This window comes from Melanotaenia boesemani, chromosome 14 (genome assembly GCF_017639745.1).
Source record: "Melanotaenia boesemani isolate fMelBoe1 chromosome 14, fMelBoe1.pri, whole genome shotgun sequence".
Lineage (NCBI taxonomy): Eukaryota > Metazoa > Chordata > Actinopteri > Atheriniformes > Melanotaeniidae > Melanotaenia > Melanotaenia boesemani.
Genome location: NC_055695.1, coordinates 11,841,176 through 11,856,469, shown reverse-complemented (window position 1 = coordinate 11,856,469; position 15,294 = coordinate 11,841,176). Strand labels below are relative to the sequence as shown.

The 15,294-nt window shown below is 38.6% G+C and overlaps 1 protein-coding gene across 3 annotated transcripts in view; it reads left to right on the top strand.

Moving 5' to 3' along the window:
• Positions 1 to 6,289: 6,289 nt before the first annotated feature.
• Positions 6,290 to 15,294, top strand: part of lrp8 (low density lipoprotein receptor-related protein 8, apolipoprotein e receptor) — a 151,403-nt gene continuing 142,398 nt past the window's right edge. For all 3 annotated transcript variants that reach the window (XM_042006301.1, XM_042006300.1, XM_042006298.1), the window contains exons 1-2: positions 6,290 to 6,485; positions 7,279 to 7,404. In XM_042006301.1, coding sequence (XP_041862235.1) covers positions 6,419 to 6,485; positions 7,279 to 7,404 — 193 coding nt within the window. In that variant the 5' untranslated portion in view covers positions 6,290 to 6,418. The remainder of the gene's footprint in view (positions 6,486 to 7,278; positions 7,405 to 15,294) is intronic.

The window sequence follows — 15,294 nt, the reverse complement described above, 5'->3', positions numbered from 1 at the left end:
AACTGGCTCCCACCAGTTTGGTTTATTTTAGCTACTTTAGATTCATTTGTGTATTTATTTTTTAAGAAATTGTTGATATGAGAGATTATTTGATATTCTAGCGACATTAACAGTGGCTGAAATGAATTTATAAACCAGGAAAGGAACAATGTTTTGGAATAATACTCTTCCTTAATTCCTAACAAATCAACAAAAAGAATATTCTGGCTATAATACATGAAAGCAGACATGCTGCCAAAAGAAAAAAAACTACTAACTGTTTTGGCAACTAATGCAGCTATTGGATTCAATAAATCTGCCAAATTAATCATCTTCACACAAATATTCTACTTCATTTAGTCACAGAAATGATAGAATAATAAAAAAAAACATTGTCATGTCATAATTGTCCATTCTTAAAAAGGCCTGAAAGCAAAATCCTTACTGAGTCTGTGGCATCTGTTTTAAAATTTGGCATCACTTTTTCAATGGCATTGCTTTTTTAAAAAAATAAAGGAGGGGGAGGGGGGGTAAATATAATTACTTTTCAATTCACTATTTCTTTTCTCTCATCTGTGCATGCACACAGCTGCCAACCTCTTAGATTGAAATGCCAGTTTTGACAGCTCCAGCTGTGGCCTGGCGGAGAGGATATGCTCATCCTGGCAGCTCAACACATACTTTTTCTGCCCTGCAATAGCAGGTTCAGTGTGACTGAGAAGAAAATCACATGTTTGGGGATGACAGTGGGAAACCAAAGCAAACTCAAAGAGCCATGAAATCTGTGACAAATTCTCCAGCATACAGTCATACTTCCTAAAGGGAGGGGTAATAGCAGCTGAGGGTCATGAGATGCAAACAATAGCTTCACAACAGCCTCCAATAGTTTTTTTTAACTGGTCAGTATATGTCAATCAAGTTTGTTAAATGATATGAGTTAGAACATTTTATAAGTAAATATATGAAAAAAGGGCCTTGAATACTAAAATGTTTTGTAATAACTGATGAATCATTTATAATGAAGTTAAATAGACTTCCCAAACCTCCTGTTCTATCATCATTATGATATTGCTTGATGATGGAATGACATTCAGATTTTTTAAAAACTTTTCTGTGTGCAGCAGGCCCCTGGCCAGCTATTGACCAGACCTCGCACAGTTTTGGGGTCACAAGCTCTGGCAGGAAAGTAGATAACTCTCCTGTCTTGTATTCACTAGTGAGTCACAAAGACATACCACACACACACACACACACACACAGAGTGACGCTCCACTGGAAAGACAGAAGATTTGCTGACCACCGGCTTTGTTTCTTTCCCCTGACAGCACAATCTGTCTCAGGCCAGAGAGTGGGTGTGGGGGAGAAAGAGAGAGAGAGGCAGATAGAAAGACAGACAAAACGATTGGAGAAGGAAAAGAGAAAAGGATGATGGGGAAAAAGGGAGAATGACAGAAGAAAAGACAGAGATGGAGATTAAAATACAGAGGAAGAGGAGAGGAAAGCAAGCATGGTTTGAGCAGTAACGGACAAAGAGCGGCTGAGAGAAAGATAAAGAGACAGAAGAGGAAAGTAATCATCTTAAAGGTCTGAAGGTCTCAGTCAGACTCACTCACTGTCCTACGGCAAAGATGAATGAAAGAGTTAGCTCCTGCTGTGTGTGCAGGGATGAAAGATGAACAAATTTCAGCAATGACCTCAAGGGTAAAATATGAAACAGTTGAATGTGAGTGTAGAAACACGATGACAGCAAGGGACTGCAGTGGGACTGCCCTGCTGCTCTGACTCAGACAATCAACTGTATTGGCGAGCTGCACACATGTCCACCCTGCTGAACATGCTCCATATTTTTGTTGAACTGCCAGAACAATTTTTTCCTAACTGATAAAATCAACTATGTTTGTCATGCTGAGAGTTTTCTCCATTTCTGTAGGTAGCATGTGCTGCATGTATAATAGGAAAAATGCTTTCATTAATCACTGTTTACCCCTGTGGAGTAGCAATTTTCTTTTTTTTTTTAACAGTAAACTCCTATGTAATTAATTTTGTTTTAATCCCTTCACAGCAAAAAAAAATATCTACTGGATAATTAAAAAATGTTACAGCAGATTTAAGTTAGGACTTTAAATCTAATAGTTTATTTATTTATTTGTTTTTTGTTCCACAAGGCCATTCAATCCTCAGCCAGTTTTTAAATTTGTACTCTACCAGCTCCTGAGGAGAAAAATAACCAAACACATTTGCTCATGGCCCATTATCTTTAAAAGAATTATAGAATATGGCTGCTTTGAATCACATTATGTGTTATAAAGTGTCTACAAAAGAAGTAAAGCAGATAAATAATCAACTTGACTTTATGTTAAGTAGCCAAACAGACAAATTGTTTCACAAAATGCTCTAAGAATCTAATTCATCTATTGAGCACAGGCCCTGTTTTGATACAGCTATTAGACAACAGGATGCTATCTGTAATTATTGAGAAAATGAGGAGGGAGGACATGATGCAAAGAGCTGCAGAAACTGTATTTGTTTTACTGAACACTCAGATTGGAGGACATGGCTCCTGGCTTATCCATTATAATAACTTTTGTTTTCAAATCAATATTAGATGTATTTCTTTGTATCTGTGGTATCAACAAAAGAGTGGAAAGCAAAGTGGATGCAGCAAACATCATCAGCTTACACTTGCTTTCTGTGAATTCTCTAGCCAATAGCTTGCTTTTATTCATAGATATTGGACATTATCCAGACAATTTGCTAAGGATCTGGCCGGATATAGTTTAACGTGTCTGTTTGGAAAGACCTCAACATTTATGTTCTCACATAGTTCTCCCAGGTGAACCACAGAAAATCTGCAGTGAAAGCATTAAAATGGCTGTTCTTTATTTATCTCCATATTTATCATAACACCTAGCCCCATAATATGTTGCATCATTTGCAATCCATCTATTTTTATCTTCTTTCGTCTTAAACTAGAAACCTTTAACTGCTTTTTAGAGTCACTTTAGAGTATAGTAAATGTTTGCATCTGATGCTCTTATCCACTGAATTATTTGAAAGCAAGTCTGCATTTTTCTAGATGTTGCTCCTGGCAGCTGATTTTTATGTCTGGGCAGAAAACTCTTGCTCTTCTGCTCTAATTCAACTGTTAGCTCATCCCGACTGCAAGGCTGCACTGGAGGTGCAGCACGCATGGTGTAATCCTTCATGCTTATTGTGCATACACAAAACACAATGTGCACAACAAGTGCCTCAAAGGATGGGGCGGCAGATGTTCACATATATACGGAAGTATAATAGTAGACTCTAAATACACTCAGCAGTTAAACATTTTATTAGAGAAGTTTTCACAAGACACACACACTTAGTTAAGGTGAAAGTTATGCAAAAGCTTATTTTGACCATTTCCCTCAACCGTGATAGCCTTTTAATGTTTCATTCACACTTCTTTCCTTTTATTGAATAATGTATTAGATGCCAGAATTATGTTTTTTCTCTATTTATACTGTAGTTTTATTCATTATTCATGTGTTGATTCATGTGTTAAAGTTATTTCATGCACATGAGCTGTGCTGAACTGCAGCTAATCAAAACTGAGCACTAGCTGCATACTGTAGCACAGTAGCACAGAGCTGCCTCTTCTGTTCATTACGCACACTTTTCATTCAATTTAAATTCTAGTTTTCATTCTTTCCCTTTCTCTATCCATGGTCACTTCACTGCAAATAAGTCTCTGTGTAGAGATGTCTGTGTATGCTCCAGGTCTGTTCTGTTATATGATGGTCATTAGCTTCCACTAGGATTAGGATAGCTAAAGTTAGGGGGTCAACAGGTTTTCACAAAGAGTGTGACACGTTGTGCTTATGAACTATTTTCATTTAAAGAAATGCAATTATAATTAATCAACTAGTTAAAAAGCTTCCTTTAAAAGATAGAATCTAAAAAAAATTAATCAAATTTATTTGAAAGTATAAAAAGTCGATACGTCTTGAAGCACTTCAATGTAAAAGTGGATGAAACATATCTGATTATGCTCCGTCTCTCCTTTCCCTCATAGTTTATTTTGTTTAATCAAAGAATTATAATGAGGTGCTAGAGAATGAGACAGGAAGTGCCTAGGTGCCTTTGTGCTGTTGTGATTAAAGCTATGCAGGATCATCCAAATTAAACTGTGATAAAAATCATTTTAAAAAATGTATAAGCTGTTTTCAAATTTTGCTTTACTTTTTGCTTCAGATGACCATAATCAGTTATGTAATAATTATTTAATGTTTCCTAAAATCTTACCTCCCCCCTTTCTTTATGTCATACTTGTATGTGTGCCACCTTTTCCCACTCTGCGCACCTGCTGCTTGGCCTCCAAAAATTTTCCAAGCCGTTCCCTGCTGTTGATATAATTATAAAATTAGAACATCGTGAAAAAGTTGATTTATTTCAGTAATTCCATTCAAAAAGTGAAACTTGCATAATGTAGACATTCATTCCTCACAGAATGACATATGATTATGACTGCTGATTATAACTGACAACTAATGAAAAGCCCATAATGAGAATCTCAGAAAATTAAAATATTGTGGAAAGGTTCAATACTGAAGACACCTGGTGCTACACTCTAATCAGCTAATTAACTCAAAACACCTGCAAATGCTTTAAAATGGTCTCTCAGTATAGTTCTGTTGGCTACACAATCATGGGGAAGACTGCTGACCTGACAGTTGTCCAAAAGTCGACCATTGACACCATGCAGAAGGAGGGCGAGACACAAAAGGTCATTGCTAAAGAGGCTGGCTGTTCACCGAGCTCTGTGCCCAAGCACATTAATAGAGAGGCAAAGGGAAGGAAAAGATGTGGTAGAAAAAAGTGTACAAGCAATAGGGATAACCGCACCCTGGAGAGGATTGTGAAACGAAACCCATTCAAAAATGTGGGGGAGATTGAAAAAGAGTGGACTGCAGCTGGAGTCAGTGCTTCGGGAACCACCATGCACAGACATATGCAAGACGTGGGTTTCAGCTGTCGCATTCCTTGTGTCAAGCCACTCTTGAACAAGAGACAGCGTCAGAAACGTCTCACCTTTCCAACAGGACTTGGCACCTGCACACAGTGCCAAAGCCTCCAGTACCTGGTTTAAGGACCATGCTATTCCTGTTCTTAATTGGCCAGCAAACTCGCCTGACCTTAACGCCATAGAAAATCTGTGGGGTATTGTGAAGAGGAAGATGCGATAAGCCAGACCCAACAATGCAGAAGAGCTGAAGGCCACTATCAGAACAACCTGGGCTCTCATAACACCTGAGCATTGCCACAGACTGATGGACTCCATGCCACGCCGCATTGCTGCAGTAATTCAGGCTAAAGGAACCCCAACTAAGTACTGAGTGTTGTACATGTTCATACTTTTCATGTTCATACTTTTCAGTTGGCCAACATTTCTAGAAATCCTTTTTTTGTATCAGTCTTAAGTAATATTCTAATTCTCTGGGATATTGAATTTGGGCTTTTCATTAGTTGTCAGTTATAATAATCAAAATTAAAAGAAATAAACATTTGAAATATGTCAGTCTGTGAGGAATGAAAGTCTATATTACACAAGTTTCACGTTTTGAATGGAATTACTGAATAAATCAACATTTTCATGACATTCTAATTTTATGACAAGTACCTGTATATTATAGGATTGGGGATTTCTAATGTTAGTAACAGTAACAGTAATATTCTATAACACAGACCAGATAACACATATGAATACATGGGCTGTAAAAGTTGTTCTCATATTATTATATGGAAATTGCAGGGCAAATCGAAATCCTTTTAGCATAATGAGGACAAAGAGAACAGAAATAATAATAATATTAATAATAATAATAATAATAATAATAATAAAATACAACAAACAACCAATTTCTTGGCCAGGGTTTGGTTGATTTGGGGGAGACTCACAGCATGCAGACTTTTCATTATTATTATTAATATTATTATTATTATTATTATTATCAACTAGTGAGATGTAACCGCTATTTTAAGTTGCATTTGTTATTTTAAGGCATATGGCATCTTTAGTTCTTTCTACCTTGATGACCAAGTCTAATCCAAACAACTGTTTCCTGTTTCCTTTCTGATTTTCTGAAACTCCGAGTGCCACGTAATAGAAGCGTGACTTGGCTGTTTCTGCAGACGCGGTTTCTACAGTTAGGAAACTTTTTTTTTTCTTTTAACTCCCTCTTGTAACCCGTAGGCACCCTCACAAGCCATCCCGCCCATAAGCGTCACTGATTCAAATAGCAGCCGAGGCAGAGGAAGAGAAGGCAGCGAGCCAGGCTGATCACACTGCCGAGCAGAGGCGGAGAGAGGAACGCGGGGCAAGTGAGAGACTGGAGACCATTCAGTGGTTTTTCACTTGCATGAACACACACAACCGCTGACCCTCCCCAAGGATCTAACGATGTGGACCGAAGTCGGAAAGCTCGTGCTTTTACACCTATTACTCGTGGAGCTCCACTACGCTAAAGGTAAGACACTTGTCTCGGAGATGAGGAGAATCTGCATCGCTGCGCGGACACACAGCAACGCTCTGGAGATCGCTGCCTTGTCTGTCAATGTGGTCTACATCTTTATCAGGGAAGTGCTACAATGCCTGAGAAAGACTTCTGTCATTACGTGGGTGACACGGTTCAAACCACGATCGCCACACGAGTCCGCGCTTTGTAATGCAAGTACAGGTGACACGGGTGACAATGAGCAGAAGACAGCGTGGCACACGCGGTAGCAGATACTGTAACGGTAGCTGGGGGATAAAGACCGGTGACATGATATGATCCCAAAATGTTGGCTGTACTGGTCTGCTTTTAATGTTTTTGCATGTGCATCTAGATTACTGTCAAATAGTTCCGCATAAACAGATGTGAATGTTTAAGTGCCAGCAGGTCACTGGTGGAAGGCAGTCACTGTCGCACTGAAGGCAGCATAATGAAACAACAGGCGATGGCAGTCACGGGCATATTGCTGTATCACAAATTATATTTTACACGGGAGGAGAGTCAATTATTTAGTCATTAAGAGCATCTACCAGCAGTTTCCCAATTTACACCTTCACTGTAATATACAACAAAAGCTTAAATAGTTCACGTGCAGTTGGTCAATTTACTTCCTGAAGTTTTAGTTACAGTTTAACGTCACCAAGCCTACTTTTATGGTGTATTTCTACTAATCTAATGGCCTATTCAAAATCTTTTTATGTTCATATTGTAATCACTCAATGAACCAAAAAGATCACTGACACTTAGTTCTTCTTTGACAATGCAGGAACTCATACGGAGTCTGAGTGTGAAACCGGACAGTTTCAGTGCAACAATGGACGGTGCATCCCAAGCCTTTGGAGATGTGATGATGATGATGACTGCTCAGACAGCAGCGATGAAGAAAACTGTCGTAAGTAGCCCTAGAGTTTTTCTTTTACAAGGTTTGATGCCTTTGCTTGCTTCTCCGACTTGGAATGTATTTTACAGACAGGTGTCTAATAAGGTTTTAGACTGATGTTTTTACATTTAAGGATTTTTAAACTGGAACATACGCTGTTGGATATGATCTGTTATTTGGCTGACATATCAGTGTGTGCCATATATAGCTGTTTGCATTAACTCTAAAACTTCTCAGTAAATGAACAAGGACTGAGAATAAGCTCCTTATCATTTTGCTTTGGGGCCCTTTGGAGTCTCTTTCTCAGTTGTTAGTCCACAGACACCAGTGCAGAAACTGCTGATCCTGGATCAAAGTCACACGGCCACTGGAATGTTTCTAATTTCATTTCCACAGCAAACCTCTGATTTAAGCAGAGCTGTGGCATTAACTAATCTGGTCCATGTTGTATTATTATTTATATTATTACCTTTTTGTTCCTGTAAAAATAGAAGTAGCATCTGTTATCAGTGAGACAGCTGCTCTACTGTCTGATAAGATTTTGAAAATACAGTTAAGCAACAGTTTTATAGACTGAGTCATAGCTGAGAAACGGCAATCGAGTTGCATAATATCATCATAATATTTAATGCTGAGTAATGCAGGCTGCTCTGATGCAATTTCGTAGATGTGACTCAACACTGATTGGCTGCTTTTTGGGATTTCTAGGATGAATATGCAGCTGCAGGTTGTTGTTTTTTGTAGTAACAGACCTTTAAATTCCTAAAGTAGACATAGAATAAAACTTAATATCAGAGTTTGCTTCACTCATAAAGAATACCAGGCGTATATAATTCTGATAGAGCTGTCCCTGAATCCCATCATGTAATTGTATGGACAACCAGCTGGGTAATCATAGTGTTCTCATTAATTTGTCATGGTAGTAATTGTGGGAATGGCTGTATTAGGGACAAATGGATTCATCACTTATCTTGGGGACCAGCACACCAAGCACATGATTCTCACATGCTTGCCATGTTCCCTGCAAGCATGTCATGACATTTACAGTCGCTTCTCCTTGACTCCAGAGATTTATTGGGAATATTGGAGATTTAGTAGGAAATACTTGATGAGAAATGGAATTTGAGTTTATTTTGTAGTTTGCTTTGTTTTGTGTACGTGTTGCTAGAAGAGAATTGGGAAATGCTACTTAAGCCACAAGGTCAGACTGCTCTTGTAGTCGAGCCACCTTTTCTTGATAGAAATGTGTTCTGTACATTTTTTTCTTTCCTCTCTCTCTTCCCTGCATATCATGTCAACTTCTTTTGTGGGTGTGCTTTCCTCTTGGGCTATCTGTTGCTCTCTCAATCTCTTCTCCTGCCTGCCTCCTCCTACTTTACCCTCTCTTGCTGTGCCTTTTTACTCTCTTCCATCCCTTGCTCCCTCTCTTCATTCCTACCTGCTTTATGCGCTTTTCTTTTTGTCAGTGTTGAAAGTGACTTTCCCTGAAAAGCTGTCTCATTCCCCCTGCATTGTAGCTCCCATTAAAGAGCTTTCTTTCCCAATTTTTAAATCTCTTATTAGCACTTTGGCAGTGCCAAAGCCAAAAAGGTTATGGCCACTCGTCTTACGCCCACAAAGAGCATCAGCTGACAGGTTGGTTGGAGATAAATCCAGCAGCATGACGCTCGTTGCTGGAGTGATGCTCAGTGGCTGGCAGCGTGCCAGCCCTTCGAACAGATGCCAGCACTGCCACTGTGCTCCCTCCCTAAACCAAATATCACCAGCAAGAGCTCTGCAGAAACGGGGAGGTGGTTGAGGAGTAGAGGGAGGCGGAGGAAAGATTAGACCGATTTGACTGAGGGGAAGAGGGTGGTATAGAGTAGAGATGAAGTAGTGAACACACGGACTAGATAAGAGGTGTCTGATGGTGAATTTCTAATGGATAATAAAATGACAGTAGTATGGAGCAGAAACAAAGCTGATGATGTGCTAATCGACTGATCTGGTCCTCAACCCCTTGCAACAATGTTGGAAATTATATATATCTTTATTGAGTCAGGTGTGTTATCCCTAACCTGCATGACACTGGCTCGTGATGAGTATTTGATACCTTGGTCTAGTCCATTTTAAGTCAAACCTAAAATGACATTCATATCTCGTGGGAGTAACAGAAATGTAAAGAAGCTTCATCAGAGGAAAAGTAATATAACAAGGAAATAAAATAAAATACATGTTGATGTAAATGAAGTGTGGCTGAGAATTATATTTAGATTGTATAGACCTTTATGTCTGGTTGCTAAGCTTGATGGTCTGATAACACTTGACGCACGTCTTTAGCTTGATGATAAAGGGCCCTTAAATAAAACTTGTGCGTATGTGACTGGCAGCAATGGCAGATGCTGCCATAGTTTATGAAATGTCCTTTTAGTGCAGATAATTCGGGCATATCAATGAATTGGTTGGCCTTTAGACCAAATTGCAAGATTGTGCAGTGGTCTGCTTTTAGCTTTAAACTGTTTATTTGTTGATTAGATTTGTATACTCTTTGTCCTGCTGGTTAAGCAACTAACAAAGGAAAGAAAATGCTCCTGCAGTTAAAGAATGGTGCTGAGTTAGTTGAGTTGTCAAACAGATTTACAAATGAAATGGAATAATGTTAAAAAAAAAAACACCTGTTTAGTCCCTGAGGTTTTCTTGCTGTGATTGTCTCCAAAGAAAAATTTCTTTTTTGTTTTTTCTCCATTTTTTTCGAACACACAGCACAGCATTATTTCACCGATTGATCACTGCAAATCAAGCAAGTTAAAGGTCAATCATTTTGTTTAAATTTCTTATCAAAAGTGATTAAACTATTAAACAATGGCATTCATAGCAACACACAGGGCTCTGTTATACAACCATGTCAGTCCAGCAGTCATATCAACCATATAAACACATGCCTGTCTCTCACCACAGAGATTAACCTTATGGCATCCTTCTCCCAGCAGCTGTATTAAAATAAATCTTGGTAGGTTGAGATGTCTTTTTGTGCTTGTCACTCTTCTCTTTGATTCCCTCTTTTTTTTTTTTTCTCCTGTTGCTCCTCTCCTCCTCTCTGCCTTACTTCATTCTCAACATGCCTCTTGGTTTATTCTGCTCTTGTTGCCCTGGGAGACGGTAAAGTGGAGATGACTGGTTTCTGAACATGTATGTGCTTTTGTTGTTGTGAGCAAAGTATATATGTATGTACGCATACACGGTCTTACATCAGTGTAAAGTTGTGTATGACCCACTTTAGTTGTGGAATCCAGAACAGGAGAGAAAAAAAGGCCCTTATAATTTTTACAGCGGATTTAAGTGGATTTAAACATGCCTAATCCAAAGTGCCAGTGTAAAATCACTGCATATCTGAACCTCACATTGGCTTTCAGTTGTTATCCCTCTCTCACATTGCTGTAAAGTATTCTGCTCCAAATGGCCTTGGTCATGCAGCTTTGTAAGTATTGTCTGGTTTTATTAAAAATATGTGACTTTAAAAACTTGACCTATAAGTTATCCATCACTAAAGTCAAAAATGATGTTCATGGCCCACTGAAAAACAACTTTCAACCACTAAATCATGATTTATACTATCTTAAACATTTCATTGAGACTCTTAAATTATGAACCTCGTTAATGAAGCCAGAAAACAAAGTGTTTTAAAGGAGGTTACAAGCAGGTGGATGGAAACAGAATGAGGGTGGGAGAAAGTTTCCTACGTGTTTGTGTGCCCATGTGGCAGCAGGACAATGAGTCTGAGCAGGTCTGGGAAGGAGAGCGTCTCCTTCGCAATCTGAGACCAGCTTTCCATAGAGGAGACATCACAACATATTACACGCTGCTGCCACGGGTGTGTATGAGATCAGCCTGTTTCTCACACACACACATAATAGTGTAATAAGAACGAGCAGAGAGGCGCTCCAGGCATGAAAGGCATTGTACTGATAGACTCACAAACACACATTTCGGTCACCTGCTGACACAGACACACACACACCGCCCTCTCTTACAGCTGGGGTCAGGCATTTAATGAGAATGTGAGGTCAAAGGGACCAGTAGCCTAATAAATTACACACAAACACCCGGCTGCTGCATTTCAAACTGACACACACACAGGTTTAAATGCATTAAACATCATCACGTTGTGCTCCATCCAGCACACCTCTTAAGGCTACACATACACATTTATCTAATGAAAACAGTGTCTCAATGACATGTTGTGCCATCATCTGGTTTTCTTTATTAGGCTAAGGACATTGTAAGTGTGTGTGTGTGTGTGTACATGGTGGGTGTACAGTTGCAGTCTTCTAGTCTCCTGATAAAAAGACCCACTGCTGTGCTCTGTGACTGTGGATCTCTACTGGAGTGTTTGTGAGTCTGTTTCATTTCACAAACCAGTGACTTCATGCAGGTCACTGGCGATGAACTTGCCACCATCTATACTGTTTTTCTCTGACACCTTTCATCCAATTTTCATGAGTTTGATCAACAGTTTTTAAGGTTTGGCAAATGTTGAGAAGATTGAAGCAAACTTCACACTTTTGTTCCTTTCTTCAGTGACCCACGTTAACACCTTCCCTTACAAATGATGTGACCAAGATATGTGAGAGGAAGCGAAGACAAGAAGAGCTGTTGAAGGTGTTGGATGTTGGCTGCAGAGGAAACTTTTCAAAGTTGGGTAGAGAGAAATTCTGTCTGTTCTGAAGCTACATGTGAAGGCCGTACAAAGACACGTTTGACAGGGTTGACGGTTCTGTGTAGGGTTGAGTGATGTGTGTCAAATATGAAAACATCATCTCAGAAGTAGGCTTCCAATACAACATAAATTAAATTTGCTGGCTGCTTTTATCTAACTCTCAAAATGAAATCTGCTTTAATTTGAGCATTGCTATGTAGGCTGCATTAATTATAGATGTGCAAAAGTAGATCAGTAACAGCAGAACTCCAGGACAAGTTTGGCATGACTTGTCAATTTCACCACTTTATTCCGGTCATATCAAAACATTTTTGCCTTTGTCAGAGCATGACAAAAAAAGTCTTATTTATACAAAGAAATGAACAGATTCACTTCCTGTGATCAAGTCTTTTTGGATGATATTAACATAAGTGTTCAGAAAAAAAACAAAACAAAACAAAACATTTGAAACTAAAGGAATCAGTCCGGATCTCAGATGCATCCTCCCACATAAAGATGTACTTATGTAAGAATTGAATAGTACATGCTGTATATATATATATATATATATATATATATATATATATATATATATATATATATATATATATATATATATATATATATATATATTGTCTTTGGTGCCTTGATAGATGACAGTCCCAAAACGTGCCTGGTTCCCACCTTTGTCGGATAATGCTCCATACTCTACAAGCTGACAAGACCTGGTGTAGTGAATAGGTGTTGGGTGCAGCGGAGCACAACAGCAGCGGGGTAATTTCAGCTGAGGTCAGTCCTGACCTGAGGCATTTGCGCTGACTCTATTTCTCTCTCTCTCTGTCACCATCTGTTTGTCTCTCTTGCTCATTTCTTGGCCAACACCTCAGCTTGTTCCCATCTTCCTTTTTCTGTTTTTAAACCTCTCTGTCTTTTAGACTGTATGTCTTTATGAGCATCTGCAGTAGTGACTTTGCATTGACAGGAAGGGCAGAAATTAGTGAGGGCCTCAGAAGGTGGAAAATTAGCATGGTTACAAGTGTGTGTCAGAGAAAGGATGGATGAGATTGGAAAGCCTGTAAGTTTACCTCTGGAGTTTCTACAGACACACACCAAACACACATATCTATTAAAATATTTGAGAATGTGAGTGATACTAAAGTAGAAGTTGAATATCACACCCACGTGGCAACTTTGTATCTCACATAGTTCTAGAATGATGCTGCTTGTCTTTCAGAGTGTGTTTTATAAAAACATGTTATTGACTTCAATATAAGGAAGAAAAAGTCTGACAGTGAGCAGCTTCTGCCTGACGCATGACAGAAGAATAACGGATGTTTGCAGTTATTCAAGGTGAATTGGAGAAAACACTAAACTAAGAGGGAAGAAGTGAACAAAAGTTTGAGGAGGCATCAGTGAGCTGAAGGATGTGTGTGTGGGTGGGGGACATACCGGAAAAGTGACTTTTTTTACAGTTTAATTTTTGTTCTTTCTTTTCTGTTTTTCATTATCTCTCGTCCTCTATGTATAGAGTACACACACCCTCCCTTGTGTCTCTTCTGTCAGAATTAGCTTGGCGTTTTCAACAGATTACCTGGTTGTGTTTGCTTACGCTGCTGCAAAGTGACTTATTGTTCAAAGTCAAACTCAGATAACACTACAATCCTATTTCCGCTGCGGGTTTATGTGCATATTTAGCTCTGCGCTGGCTGGTTGCTGTGCTGCTCAGTCATTATGGCCCCTCCTCAATCCAGCTGAGTCTGACAGCGTGTCATAGTATTAATCCCCAACTCAGATTAACCAAATGGTTTCCATTTTATTATTTACATTTGCTGTAATCCTGTTTTTCACCTTGTGCTCTGTGGCCTGATACGTGTAGTCAAAGAGCGGCATATGAAATGACACGTAAGAATACTGATGAATAAAACATGGCTGCTAATTCCAATCTGCTGGGCTGAAAGTAAGATAGCGCCCCTGAGTGCAGTATGTTAGAAAGTTTGAAACATTGAACTTAAAAAGTGGAGCAAAGTGAGTTCGGCCTGACTCTGAGAGTAATATTTTCACTTTTTCACTCTAATTTCTTCCATACTTTGTTGTTATTGTTTTCACTCTGTAAACCTTTTGTTTTATCTACCATTCCCCGTCTTGTCTTGTTTTCTCTCTCCTCTCGATCGGTCTCTAGAACAAACTGCTAGTTTGTTCTGCTGGAATCATTACATCCCACCCTTGTTTTATTGTCTCATGTCAAATAAAACAGGAAATTTCCCCCCAGCTGCGACGGCGAAACAGGAAATCAGTTTGGTGAAATTGTTGTTGGTGGTGTAGCAGATTTGGAGCTGTGCTTGTATGTTTGTGCGTGCCGGTATCAACTGTTTCTTTGTCTGTGAAACAAGATTTTCTGGCCCAACACCTGCTGACAGAAAACAAATGAAAGAAGGCTTTATAGGTATCAGAAAAACAAAAGGTCTCCAAAATAAATGGCAGAATAAGACTTCAGATGAATATTTCTGAATCATGAAGAAAAGGCCAACTGTACCTGGGTTATGGCTCCTAATATTGGTGTCATCAGGATAGTTTGGAGTTGGAATGTTGTGTCATTTATTTGTCTAAATGTTGTGATTAAAACCAGTCACAGTGTTTATCTCAAATAAATGAAAAAACAATTAAAACGTGATTTGAGTTGTTATTCCATCATACATTTACTTGTGACAATTTGTACACTTGACAGAAGGTGCTTTTACATAATTTTTTTGTAGCCCTCTTTTTCCATTAAAATAAAAAACAATAATCCCAGATATATGTCAGTAACTCCTTGTGTTCTTGTCCTAACAAAAGAACGTGTAACTTTAGATAATTTTTGCTGAAGTAAATTAATTCTAAAACATCGTTCTTAAGCTGCTGTACAGTTTAAGCTTATATACCAAAGAATTGTTGTCAGTATTTTTGAAAAATTATTGATATAGCTGAAATATTTATGGATGCAAGTTAAAATATCAGTTTGTCAAATGCACTGCAGCTATGTTTGCTTTTGACTGTTGCATGTCATCAAAAATTTAATATCTGTGATTTTTAGATTTATCCTGACGAAAGAGGGGCTTTTTTAAGGTATTTTTTTCTTACTTTCACATTTACAGACAGATCAGTTACTGAGTCAACAGCTTGAAATAGTTTTGGCCTATTAACCAGAAAAAATACTAATCACAGCAAGAGAAACTTTACAGAAGGACACT